Source organism: Uloborus diversus, chromosome 10, assembly GCF_026930045.1.
Source record: "Uloborus diversus isolate 005 chromosome 10, Udiv.v.3.1, whole genome shotgun sequence".
In the NCBI taxonomy this organism is placed as follows: Eukaryota; Metazoa; Arthropoda; class Arachnida; order Araneae; family Uloboridae; genus Uloborus; species Uloborus diversus.
Window position 1 is genome coordinate 75,045,123 of NC_072740.1, and position 14,562 is coordinate 75,059,684.

The following is a 14,562-nucleotide window of genomic DNA, read 5'->3' on the forward strand; positions in this document are numbered from 1 at the left end:
TCTGAAACTGCTGTTCAGGCGAAAATTACAGTGATTTAAGTCAGTTCCATGCCGCTGATTGGACTAGTCCAGGAGCCGTATTTTTCCTCTAAGCGAAGCATTACTCACTTATAGCAATCCTTTATGTATTTAACGTCTTTCAGTAAACCCATAATATATGTAGAATGACATTGGCGTAAGTCATTGAAAGTTACTTTATACCAAATAAGGAGTAACTTTACATAGAAGTTGATGCACACTAGAAAAAAAGTACCTAGGTTCGATTATATATCTTCTCTTGAAATTGCAATTTACGGGGTCCTGATTTTTTTTTTTTTTTTTCAAATTTTTTCGAAAAGCCTTTAATTACTTGAAAATATTTTAGGTTCACTTATGCCTTTCTCATTCTAACCACCAAACATAAATTGATACGTTAAAAAATACTAAATTCAAAAGGTATAGTGTACCTTAGTAATGCTGTGTCACAGTCTTCCGTTTCTTACTTTTTCATTAAAAGTAAGTCGTTCTTAAACTGTATCTATAGAAAAAGCAGCTATTATATTCAGGTCCAATATCTGTATTATATTTTTAAAGACTGATTATAATGATTATAATATAAGTTACGATCCTTAATTAATGGCTTAATTTAATTTTACATCAAGTTTGTCATTTAAAATGAGTTTTTTGAGCATATTTTTGTTGCAGTGGAATAAGAGTGCACATTTCTGTGACATAGTTATAAAGCACACTTTCCATAGCACTGACTGTTTTCTATAGAACTGACTAGTTTCTATAGATTTAACAGAACCGCATTGCCTACGGTATCAAATTACTGCCTCGTCTCCACGAAAATTGTAAACATTAGCTGGCTTTTGAGAGATATTTTAATTGAAATGTTATCTTTGTGGTACTAGTAAATTTCGGAATACCAAAATAATCATTCATTGCAGCGATTCGAAACTAACACCTAGTTAGAAAGGTGCAGAGCAAACATTAGCCGAAAGATAAACTCGGTTCTTCCCTTTAATCCAGAGTGTTGTTGATAAACTAATTTGTACGTGAGCTATTAGTTCTATTTTACGGTGCAATGACTTTAGTAATTGTCAGATGAGTTTACTCGGAAAAAGTTAAAAATTTTAATTAGTTACAGAGTGCTTAGAGAACAGGTTAGTGAAAAATACAATATTCAATACGCTGAAATCAATGTTAAATGTATTTAAGAAAACACGCAGATAGAAAACGTCAAATCAATCCCTTCAAAAAAGTTGTCAGTTTTCTATACATTACACATCAAAAATGCTCAATCACTATTTTCAAATGACTGAATATACATTTTTTGTTTTCCTTAGTCCCACCACAATAAACTTAATAAAATCTTTACTGAATTGAAAAATAAATAGCCTCAAGGACACAAAATATTAAGAAGGGTTTTTTTTTTGTGTACCATAAACCATGGTGCGGTGCCATTGCCCAGTTATCAAGTTTAGAGTTTTTTTTTTTTTTTTTTTGTACATACTGCAAGAATATTGGAATAATGAAAATTTTGCGGTTTGGTGGAAGGCAAAAGGAATCGAGATCGTTAATGCATTTCATTTTTAACCGACGAAAAAACGGAGGAGGTTCTCAATTCGACACGTATATATATTTTTTTTTAATGTATGACCACACATAACTTTTTACTGAACAGTCTGATTTTGATAATTCTTTTTTATTGGAAAGGGTATACCCCGAAGGTGGTCCCATAAAAATTTTGAAAAAAAATTCCTACCCTAAGGGTGGGAAAAGTGGGTTGATTTGTTGTTCACTCACAGATTTTTAATGTATGACCACACATAACTTTTTACAAAATAGTCCGATTTTGATAATTCTTTTTTTATTGGAAAGGTTATACCCTGAAGTTGGTCTCATGTAAATTTGGAGAAAAAATTCCTACCCTGAGAGTGGGAAAAGGGGGAGATTTGTTGTTCACTCACAGATTTTTTTATATATGACCACACGTAACTTTTTACAGAATAGTCCGATTTAGAATATTCTTTTTTTTATTGGAAAGGGTATAGCCTGAAGTTGTTCCTATATAAATTTGAGGGAAAAAATCCTACCCTAAGGGTGGGGAAAGGGTGGCGATTAGTAGTTCACTCTAAGATTTTTTGATGCTGAATTGGGTATAACAAAAAATAAAAAAAAAACCTCACGATGAATGAGATGCAGACTTGTATGTCTCTCGTGTGTACTGTCTTGAGCAGGTAAACGACAGTATCTGCAGAAATGAGTTTTCGAGATATTTGAAGAATTGTGCGCTGGATTCAGTACTATCAACTGGGAAATGTTGGAATTATATTTTTTTTAGCGGAAACCAAATAAGTTAGTTTGTACAACAAAGTTAACGTACAAACAATGATGACAAAATGCAAAAAAAAAAAAGATAAAATTGCAGTTATAGCCCTTTACCTGCACACGGCAGTGTAGACCTCTCAATCTCTGGTACTTGTGATTAGGGTTAGTTTTCAGTGCCAGTCGTCAAACATTTTTTATATTCAGGATTTGTATGAAAAAATAGGGCGAAGTTTAGTGATGGTGACATACTATTTTTAACCAACGAAAAAACGGAGGAGGTTCTCAAGTCGACACGTATATATATATATATATTTTTTAATGTATGACCACACATAACTTTTTACAGAATAGTCCGATTTTGAATATTCTTTTTTTATTAGAAAGTAATTCCCCTATAAATTTGAGGGAAAAATTCCTACCCTAAGGGGGGGAGAGGGGGTGATTAGTTGTTCACTCCAAGATTTTTTGATTCTGAGTTGGGTATCACAAAAAAAAAAAAGCTCACAATGAATGAGCTTCAGACCTGTATGTCTCTTGTGTGTACTGCCGTGGGCAGGTAAGCGGCAGTATCTTCAGAAATGAGTTTTCGAGATATTTAAAGAAATGTGTGTTGGATTCAGTAGTACTAACAATAAGAAAATGTTGGAGTTATATATTTTTTTCAACGGAAACCAAATAAGTTAGTTTGTACAACAAAGCTAACGTACAATAGATGACAAAATGCAAATTCGTCAGCAATTTGTGTTATCGTAGAAATATCGATCATAGTAGGAAAATGCACACGAACATCTTTATACAGTGCATTATTCTTTAGGAGCCACTGCAATACCACTTGAAGTTTACCTATATCAATTTGAAACTCCCTAGAATGTTCTAAATTTTCACGACTTTCTACTACGAGCACTAATCCAGTTTGATTAGGTTCAAGCGGAAGTTGTTCCGCCAGCTCGACCACATCCTGAGCAAAAAGGATTGCCTGCCCTTTGCACCAGTCTTGGCTCAAACGATTTTGAACTTTTATTATTTTAAGAAATGGTACTACTCTGCAAATAAAACGTTTCTCAATTTAAGATAACTCATCAATTTCTGTAGGTATTGCAGCTACTGACATTTTGTTCCAATAGGCCTGGGGTGGAGTTTTATGTTTTTTAATATTGTTTGAGCATCGTGAACAAGTAATTATATTACCTAAAGTTACCAGTTCGTTAGGCAAAATAGAGCCTAAATTTTTTGTTTGCAATTTCCTACGTTGCTGAGGATACATTTTTTTTTTTTTTTTTGCATATTGAACACGCCAAGTCAGCATAAACATTAATTGATTTCTTAAAGTTTTCTGCGTTACACTGGTTTCTTCGCTCGCGAGCTGCTTGTCGCATGGCGCTCAGACGATTAGTTCTCTCCTTGGAAGATTCGTGAAGTACCACCATTGCTGAACGGTTACGAGCAGCATCCAAACGCAGCATACGTTCGTCCTCAATTTCATTTGAAACTCGCTCTCTTATCAGATCTAAACGATGAGCGCGTTGCTCTTCACTCTCATTTGAAAGTCGCTCTCTTATCAGATCTAGACGATGAGCGCGTTGCTCTTCACTCTCATTTGAAAGTCGCTCTCTTATCATATCTAAACGACGAGCGCGCTGCTTATCACCTTCTTGCAATAACCTATCGTTATTGTAGCTTCTCATTCTGGACAGTCTTTCCTCGCGCTGACCTAAACTCTCCTGTGAACGTGTTAATGTAATTCTCTTTCTGTTTGCTTCCAACCTTTTTTCTTTCTCATTAATAGATTCTTCTAAACATCTTTTCCTCATCCGAGCAGCATTTTTTGTAGGCCTACCTATGTTAGTATATAAAGCCTGCTTTTTTAAAATTATTTATGTAACACAACAGATAATTGTTAAAATACGATTATTATATATATATATATATATATATATATATATATATATATATATATATATATATATATATATATATATATATATATAATGTTAATAGCTAAAGCTAAAGTAAGGTAGGTAGCTATTTTAAAAGTAATCAAAAATATAAGCATACAGATTATAGCCACAAAAAATTATAAAATAAAAACTTTTTAACAAAAAAATTGAACCGCCGAAAAAACTGAAAAGCAAAAAATAATAAACCATTTTAATTAAACCTTAATAACTAAGTTCTTAAACTGATGCAAGTATACCTAAGTATATATTTTGGTAATAATTTAGAGTTTTTAATTAACCTTAATAACTCAGTTCTTAAATTAATGTAAGTATACCTAAGTAGTTTTGAGTCGGTGCCAAACAATAAATAAACAAAGATCCCTAAATTACTTAAATTTAAAGAAATAACCAAATAAAATTAGCAATGTAATGTGAAATGTCCGGCGATAAACATAAATGTTTCAAAAAATGCTCCCTCCACACGCCATCATTAAATCATGAATACTAGTAGATCATATACAACAAAAAGTACCTCTCGTTGGAGCTTTGAAACCTTTGGGACCTCGCACGAGAGAGGCAAACAGCCAGTGAGAAAAATCTTCAGGATCATGTATGCAATTAACGGCTACAGTTGTTATGCCATACTTACGCTGAATAATACTATGACCCACAAAACCATTTATTTGAGCTTTTAACAAGATGAGAAATCCTTCTTCAGTATGATGAACAATGATATAAACATTTTGACTGTTGTATATGAGGCAAAAGCTCAGTAGCAGCCAAATACTCGACACGTGCTTCTTCGAGACCACTCGACGACGTTCGGGTTTAACTTCGTGAACGCTCGGCATTTTCCGGGGAAGGGGCGTGTCGCCATACGCCACCGCTGCGCCTCACGCTTTACAAAAATAATTAATTTGCTTGTTTGGCACCGACTCAAAACTACTTAGGTATACTTACATTAATTTAAGAACTGAGTTATTAAGGTTAATTAAAAACTCTAAATTATTACAAAAATATATACTTAGGTATACTTACATCAGTTTAAGAACTTAGTTATTAAGGTTTAATTAAAATGGTTTATTATTTTTTGCTTTTCAGTTTTTTCGGCGGTTCAATTTTTTTGTTAAAAAGTTTTTATTGCATTACAATGTTATATGTAAATAATACATTATAATGTTATTGTACTTATTAACAGTTCCTTTTCTGTTGGTTTCTATTTGTACTTAAAGGATAATAACTTAACCTTTAAATGCAAATTATCAATGCTAAAAACGTGAAATAAGTTTTTTTTCTTGTAAGTTTAAGCGAAGCATCCGATTGTTCGAACGATATTCTTTATTAGTCTTTAAATGAACACTTGCTTATATTTTAAAAAAATCATGAATTATACCATTAACAAGTTACTTGTCTCGAATAGCTGTTAATCTCGAAATGATCATCGTTAGTCATCGTCGGGTTTAAATCGGAACAACTTGCGCCAACCGCGGAACAACTTGTTCAAGGCGGGGCAAGGTATTCCTTTTTGTTTTAGGTACTATAAAATTAATTATAAAAACATCTTACGAAATACAAGTCAAAATACAATCTTAACATCAAAGGGGCATACCATACTCTAGTTTATTTTCGGAATAATAATTCTAGAACTATAAGCTTCTATAGCAAATCTTGAACTTGTTTGAAAAACGGAACTTTTAGTTCCGCTCTCCCCTTCTGCAAGACTTTTCTATCTGTATAAATAAGAGTAAAATCCCGGTACTATTCCATATGTTGCTAAAGCTTTTTGAGCTCTTTATGAATTTCAAGAGTTTTTTTTTTTTTTTCCCCCACGTTTTGTCCTTTATCTTAAAGTGAAGCCAACGTTGTCTTTTCCTGAAAAGTGTGTTTGGTGACATGCGTCCCATCATTATTTTAGTTTGTATAACTGAGTATACGCCAGTATGATGCAGTTACAATGTGCAACACAATGTCAAAATATGAATGTAAATAAAAAATAACTGATCAAAGAAAAATAGGTAGGTAAAGTTTTAGAAAAATCTTACAGAATGTAATTAGAAATTACAACATGAAGGAAAAAAAATGAATATTCAACCAACTGTACCACTTGATTTTAAATCGGTTGCATTAATTGATATTTTCTTTCAAGATTGTCTCAACATGCTCACACTCACATACAGTGTTCCTCTATTTCTGCACGAAAATAAATATTATTTATGAATGACTTGCTACAGTAACATGCATTATTTTTCTTTGAAATCATACTAACTTCCTTCTTCACAGGAAAGAAGACTACAAGAATTCCACTACACATTAAATATTTCTGCGTTTTAATCTTAAGTTAACAAATTATTTACAAATGTTTGGCTGCTGTATTAATATTTATTTTTCTTTGCAAAGTCATAGTGACATATTCAAAGAAAAAGTGCCAAAATTAGTGCCACAAAGTTACTATTTCTTTATTTTAACACTGCTAATGATAAATAATGTACGATAACTAACAGTTGCCTTAACAATCAATACGTCTTTACGAATACATAGCGTCTTTGTCAAAAGGAAAAGTAATGCCGAAATTAACCCACGGTTTTAGTTGCATATTTTTATACAACAGTTGGAAAATTATTAACAAATGACAAGGTACAATAATGTAAGTCATTTTGTGGTGTAATCGCAGTATCTTCTTCAAATGAGAAATAGTTGCCAGATTTGATCTATTTGCAATTTGTTCTTTTCTATCCTACAAAATGCAAAATAAACAATCGGGAAAAAAAATGCTGGAAATGCTCGATAGGCTAGTCCAGAGACTTATTACTTTTTGGGGCAAAAATAACATAGCATCTTATTTCTAGGAAAAAATAAAAATTTCCATCCATTTTTTAAGATGTTTAAACATCAATAAGAAACGTCTGGTCTAGAAATAGTGACACGTGAATATTATTTTTTTTAATTTATTTAACTTTTTAAAATTTAGTTATTTTCTACAAATTATTTGAAATATGTTTTCATCCGTTGTAGTTCTTTTTGCACTAATGGTAAAAAATATGACCGAAAAACTGTTATAAAAACTAAAACTTAAAAAAAAACATAAAAAGTTCTTGAAGGATCGTAACGCTATGCTTCCCTAACTCAAAATCGACATTAAATCGTCAAAAAAACAAGTTTTTACTCGACAATGAACAAAGTAAAAATCAAACAGCTGCACCACTTTCAGGTTTCACAATCGCGTCCGTAGCATGCAACCCCAACGCAATACAAAATCAATAAAAGTCAAGTGCGTTGAAAATATTTCCTATGTTATGTGATATTAAACGTCGCTAGGCGTTACTTTTAATCAGGTAAATAAATGTGCGTTTCTAAGCAAATAGTTTTTTTTTCTTTCTCTGTTTAGTTTAACGCTATTGTGTATCATGCTAATTCGATTTATTGCATTTATCATTTAATTTGATTTATAAGCAAACACTTCTCATCATTTATTACTTTGGAAATTTTATTTTTGCGCTTACTTGTATCTGTTTATCGCAAACTTCACACATACACGCACAAATTCTTCTCGTGTTATAATAATTTTTCTTAATTTTGTTTGATAAATACCTTAAAAAAGAAAATATTTATTGACGTTTTCACTATTTGCGTTTATAAAAAGAGAACTGCTAAGGTTTCTCAAGCTGACTCTTGTTATTTATAATGTTTGGTTTTTTACGTCTTTTTTTCTTCTTTCTCTCTATTTTTCTATTATTTTCTTATCTTTCGTTTTCGCTGAGCTTGTTTAACTTCGTATGTAACCGTACATTAATGTAAAGGAATGGTAAGCTGTTTCTAAAAAAGTTAATATGATCCATTAGCGTAGCATGAGATCCGGTGTTTTACTTTATTAAATTATTTTACTTACTAAAAAAATATCATTCTGTGAGAGAGTTTACATTATGTTTGTCCGCAGTTGAACAAAAAAAAAACGGCTAATTTGATTGATTAGGAACGGAGTCCCTAATCAGAAGAACTCAGAAAAACGCCAAAAAGGACTGTCAAACTAAAAAAGAATGAAAAATTCTTTATTGTCAATATAAGAACATACCAAACCACATTTAATAAATACAAAAACATTATCAAAAAATCCATATTTGCTTCAAAGGTTTTTTAGAACAATAAACAACTTTTTTCATGCTAGTAAACTGCAGTAAACCACAAAAAGAAAAACTATTTTTACTTTGAAATAAGACTAGGCAATATTGAAAAGACTCTTTTGTAATAACTGTTGCTGCACTTTTGCTTGTCGATAGCAAACAGCTTGTTGATATTGCTGCATCGTCAGTTAGGCTTACATATTTGCAATCCTACATAGCAAAGTGGACGGTTGGCTTTATTAGTCTACATGGCCTTTTAGCCAAACCTTATTTAACGCATCTATTTTATAATTTTGAATTCTATAAATAGCATTTGAAAGTTACATTTAAAACTCACTTACAAGAAATAGTTTTTATAATTCTTTTGAAGTTGAAGTTTGCCGAGAAAGATTTTATCTTCGGCGTTTACTGTTGAAAAAAACTGCAAAAAATCTCAGAAAATTGAAAATATATTCTTAAGATACAAAATATATTTCCAGTATTATCTAGACTTAATAAATAGTACTAAGCAATCATTTTTAAATCAGCATTCAAATAAATTAATGAAATTAAATTTAAAAATTAGTTGCATTGTGGTTTCCAATGAATATGACTTATGTAAAATAGCGCACTTAAAACTAATACCTCGTTTCAGGTAAAGACTTTAAGAAATCGACGAATTTCATAAATAAAAATGTTTTGCTCTGAAATAAGGATTTTTTAAAACATTTATCATACTGTGTAAAATTAATTTTGAAATAATATTTTCAGTTCATGCAAGACGAAGGAGACAAAGAAAAACCTCCTCCTGCTGAACCAGAGCTGGCATCAGAATTTAGATATGAGATAACACAGAAAGAGGTAATTTATTGCATGTACACTTAGAGAAATATTATTATCAAAAACTGTCCCTTTAACTGGTGTTGTTACACCCCAAAAGAATTGGTTGGCATTCAAACGTTTGTGTAATATTTACATATGATTGATTTTCTCAACACGTCAACTTTTGCCAATGACACGCATGAAAAAGTCATATGAGGCAGCGAGAAGCAAAGGGATGTAACTGGCAAAATTAAAAATTTGGAGATAACCAGTACGCATGGTAGGTGAACCTCTTCTCTGTCTTGGGGCAAGAGATTGGTACTACTAGCCCTGGTAGTTGCTGCTATACAGCATGATTTAGAAAAAAATTCAATAAAAGCCTACCTAGGATGTTATCTTTAAACGTGTTTTACTCAAAACTTGAAAATGTCTACTTACATCCCTTTGTTTCTCACTGCCTCGTATAATAATTAGTTCAGTGCTGTTAATTTTTATAAAAATACAAGACGTTTAAGAACACAAATTAATGATCAGCAACGAAAAAAATCAAAGTTTAAAATTAATGGGTTTTAAATTTAAATTCACGTACATTTTATTTTTTAAAACTGAATTTAATTACAAAATATGGCTGATACACATTGTTGATACTCTTTGTGAGTATTTCAAATAAAATATGTCATTAAATTATGAAAATAAATATTAAATTGAAGTATATGGGCACAAAAGTTAACGAATTGAGAAAATAACCCGTATGCGTATACGAGTCATTTTATGTAACCTTCCCCTCGTCGTATGATCCCCATCCGTTTATAAGTTCAACTAGGAAAATAAAATTATGTAAAAAGTAGATTATTGGTGAATCCGCTTTTCAATATAAAATCTTTGAAGGGAACTGCAATTCAATATATCTTTTTTGGTTCTTGTTCTTCATTAGTGTGATTTCTAACATTGATAAACAAAAACTTGCATGGTGTGTGAAAATAGTGATACACGGTTACGAAAGAGGTACTTTGAAGCGAACAATGCATTTTTGAGGGTTAAAGTAGGAAAAGTCTGACAACTAATATCTGTAACAATTTTAAGAACATAAGTGGGGTATGACCAGTTATGGACACCTAACCAGTAATGGGCAGGTTTGACTTGTTTTGCTAATATCAAGTTTGCAATTGATGTTGCAGGAACGCGTTTAGTGAATTCTCAAAATAGCATTTTTCTACAAAACACACACACACACCACATTTTTTTCAAACATAAGTTTTATCTACAGTGTTATTTATTGTTTTAATGCTTTTCAGTCAGTAATAGGAAATTTTCTTTGAAGCTAAGTTTTTGAAGGGTTTCTTTTGTAAAGAATTGACATTGCTGTTTTTTTTTAATCAGATCGCAGCGTGTTACTCATTCCTTAGCTCTTTTACATCATATCAGTATATTTTTACCATTAAATAAGGTACTTAAGATCCTTTCAAGCTAATGGGCATATAAATAGTTAAGCATTTTAGTTATCCTCTAAGAACACGGACGTCGTGCTGAGTACGCCACTCAGCCAGAAAGCAGTTGTGAATTTCAGAATAGTTACTTGACCAACACCTGGCCATTATTTACCCTTTAAGGTCTGTTCAGTGACGTACTTGTGTTTAAAGTCGAAAGTTGCCTTTTTCTCGTGTTCTTTGTGATTGTTTTTCATAGAAACCCCACGCAAATGTTCCAATTTTGTATGCAAAAATCATATAAAAATAACAAAATACAATCGTGAGAGCTCCAATAATTGTTCAACAAATGCCAACGAATTGTCTCAATAACTAAAATATCATTTATATGCATGCATTTTTTTTTTATTTATTTATTTTATTTTATTTATTTTTTTATTTTTTTGATTATATATTTGCGAAATTCGCAAATTAAACGTTATCATCATTTTTACTATGTTGTGATTGTATTCATTTTAATTCTGTTCGTTCAATTAAACCTTTGCTACTTCTACAATATTACTAGACATTATATTAAATAGGAAAAAAATAACTATCAATTTAAAAATTGATAGTTAAGCTTTAAAAAAAGCTGGCGTACGGAGCACGCCACTCGTGTTCTTATGTTACTCCAAACTGTCCGTGTTCTTTAAGGTTAAAGCGCAAATAATCATAATTTTTTTTTTTTTTTTGCTACTCTTAAGCAAAATTCTTATTTGGAATTGATGATAAAATACAAGCTAAATTTTACGAACGATAAATAAAAAATGCAGCAGTAGAAGAGTTCTATTTATTTATTTCATTATTATTATATTTTTTGGTTACTATTCAGACGGACTTTTCAAAAGCAATTTGTCAGGTATCTATTTTTTAATTTTAATGTTGCTCGAATTAGTAAGTTGAAGTTTGATTATGTAAAAAGAAAAATAAGCCTTTTAATTACGTAGAATACTGTTTTGGCGTATTTTCGGAAAATAATTTTATGCAGCTTGGTCGTTACTAGTTTTTTAATTGCCCATAATTAAGCAGGTGTGACTCTAACTGGTCAAACCAGTGTATTTCAATCGATATCAAAAAATGTGTATACATGATCGTTTAAAATTAGTGAACTTTTCAGAGCTATAAAAGTGCAATGCTGCAATTGCGTTCTAACACCGTGAGAAGTAGTTTTTTTTTTTTTTTTTTGCATAAACTAAAGCTGCAACATCACAGTTTAACAACTATCTAACAAAGAAAAAAAAAACCTTTAGGGTCGTTCCATACAAATGTCAACCTTAGTCTCAGAAGTTTTTTTCTCACAAACCACTGATTGTGACGTATCATTTCATTCAGCATACTTTCTGGTATATAAATCCAGTAACAGTTTGTAAAAATTCCAATCGGTGCTTTTCGTCTGGCTCTAAATGGCTTAGCATACGTAAAAAAAACTTACCTCTAAGTTTTCTTGCGTAATGGTAAATTTTTTACCAATTTTCAAAAAAATTATACTTATTCTTAAAGATCAGATGTTGGACCAATAAAATAGTCTGTTCTTTTTAGATATATCATAAGTATTTTAATCAGTTTGGTTATTTCACTGAAAATATTCGCGTTAAAAGTTAGTCACGGAAACGTACTATTTTCTGTTTTAAAACTAAACCAGATAATTGTACCAGTCAACACTTTTTATTTTCTTACATCTGCATCATATCTATTTAAAAAGTGCAAAATATGTATTTTAGATACAGACTATGTAAAATAATAAGTGTGACTAACGTAACATTTGAGCTGTGACTAACATAACAATTACAAGTGACTAACGTAACATTTAAAAAATGACTGCTATTATTTAAAAATTATTTAATTTAATGTAAATTTTCATTAACAATTTTGAATAAATACGCATTCTACATTGATTAAAAATATTTTGGCTTAAAAACACCTCTAGAAATGTTACAATGTAGAACTTCTGTCTACTTTAAAAAGGCTTTTTTAAAGGTTTTCTTTAAAAAGAAAGCCTTCCAATTTAAAGAAGAATTATAATTTTTCTTTTTAAAGAAGGGTGGGTAAAACAAAATGAGTACTCTGCTGAATATGCATTCAACACAAGAATCCAAGCTAAAGAATTAATAAAATAGAAAGACAATCATAACAAAGGAGAAACGTTTATATTTTTAGAAAATATCTTCGATGATTATTAAAAGGAATAAATGGCAGCTCATTGGAAAAACATTTGAAGATGTTATATGATGCAGGGAAACAACAAACACTGCTGCAGCATATTACAGAAAATGCATAAATGATGATTTAGAAATTTAAACAATTGCGGTGATATCTGGAATTAAAATGCCAATCTGCAGAACTTATTGAACATTTTTTTTTCAATATTACATTTTAAATCAAGATATACAACACTGTTCGTTCGATGAATCAGTAAACCTTGCAGAATAATATGTCGTTGAAAAGTACTACGGAGTTTCTTATGACGATAGCTAGTGTATTGGCAGAATACTAGAATATGGTGAAACTATCAACTTGTATAAAGTTAATTTTTAAAAGAGAGATATTTAGGATTGAATTAGCCTAAAAATGATGTTATTCAGTTAGTAAAAGATTTTTTTTTTTTTTTTTGGTACATTCAAATTGAGTTAATTAAACTAATCCTTCCATTCAATTTCTGACACTAATTTTGAAATAAATAAATAAATAACCATAATACAACATAAAAAAAGTTCCTAAAAAGTGTAAAAGTAATATAAGTATAAAAGAGCTTGCTGTTCGATGGTTACGTTAGTCACACACAGTCTTTCGTAAAAGTGCTACTAAGGGCCGAAAAAAATTCAGCTGTAATAAATATGTAGCATATTTTTCAAAATAGTTTGTTTACCTTTTACAAATATATTAGCCAATTTGAAGTGCCTACTTAACTTTCAGAAAAATTTGCCTCGCAAAATAAGCATTGTTTCTCAAGGTTGCAAAAATGTTACGTTAGTCACAATACCTTTTTTACTGAAAAAATACCTATCGGCGATTATTTTGCATCAAATTCTTGGTAGAAATGAAAAATAGTCACCTTGTACATTTTAAATCTGCATATTAAACCAAAAAAAGTTCTTTTTACTTCAGGTTTTAAGTAAAAAGAGTTAAAAAATCAGCTGCGAATGTTACGTTAGTCACTATGGAATGACCCTTAACCAGGCCATTTACTCTATTAGGTATATATTTTAAAACAAGTCATTTACCCTATTATGTTTCGCAGGAGTTTTGTGCATTGCACATGTCAATAAATGCATTTATTTGAATCTATAGCTAATTTACATATTAGTTTTATTTGATATTACGTTTCTGCAGAAGTAAAACCTTTTTTTTTAAGTATGAACATTAATAATTTTCAAAAAAAAAAAAAAAAAGAATACATTTTAACTTCATAACAAAGCAGTTTAACTTATTTATGTAAAATTACATTGTTAGCTTATAACATGGTCAGACAGACTGAAATGCATTTTAGGCTGTATGTGCGGGGTCACACTAACAAAGGTTAGTTTACGTTTCATAAGTTTTCTAAAAAAAATGAAAATCTCCGAATGGAGTTTATACAGGAAATAATAAGGATCATAAGACAGTTTTGTCTCGAAAAATGCTATTAAGTTTGTAATGTGTAGAAATTGATACAAATTACGTAACTATGTAAGAGCTTAAATGTAAATGAGTTAAAAGTGGAACTTCACAGAAAAGGGTTAGTATTTACCCCACACCAACTAAGTGACGTTATTTGAAAGTGGGACATCATACGCAAATTATTTGCTTCAGAAAACGAGATATTTTTGAGTTCATCCGCAAGTTTGTTTTAATAAAATCTCTTTCATCATCGCATCATTTATGATTAATTCTGAAGTATAAACTATTTTCAAAATGCACTTCAATACAATTTAAATAAATATAATTTAA

The 14,562-nt window shown here is 30.6% G+C and overlaps 1 protein-coding gene across 1 annotated transcript in view; it reads left to right on the plus strand.

Moving 5' to 3' along the window:
• Nucleotides 1-6,876: 6,876 nt before the first annotated feature.
• LOC129231056 (BAI1-associated protein 3-like) overlaps nt 6,877-14,562 on the plus strand; it is a 196,343-nt gene continuing 188,657 nt past the window's right edge. The window contains exons 1-2 of the mRNA XM_054865304.1: nt 6,877-6,894; nt 9,119-9,208. Coding sequence (XP_054721279.1) covers nt 6,877-6,894; nt 9,119-9,208 — 108 coding nt within the window. The remainder of the gene's footprint in view (nt 6,895-9,118; nt 9,209-14,562) is intronic.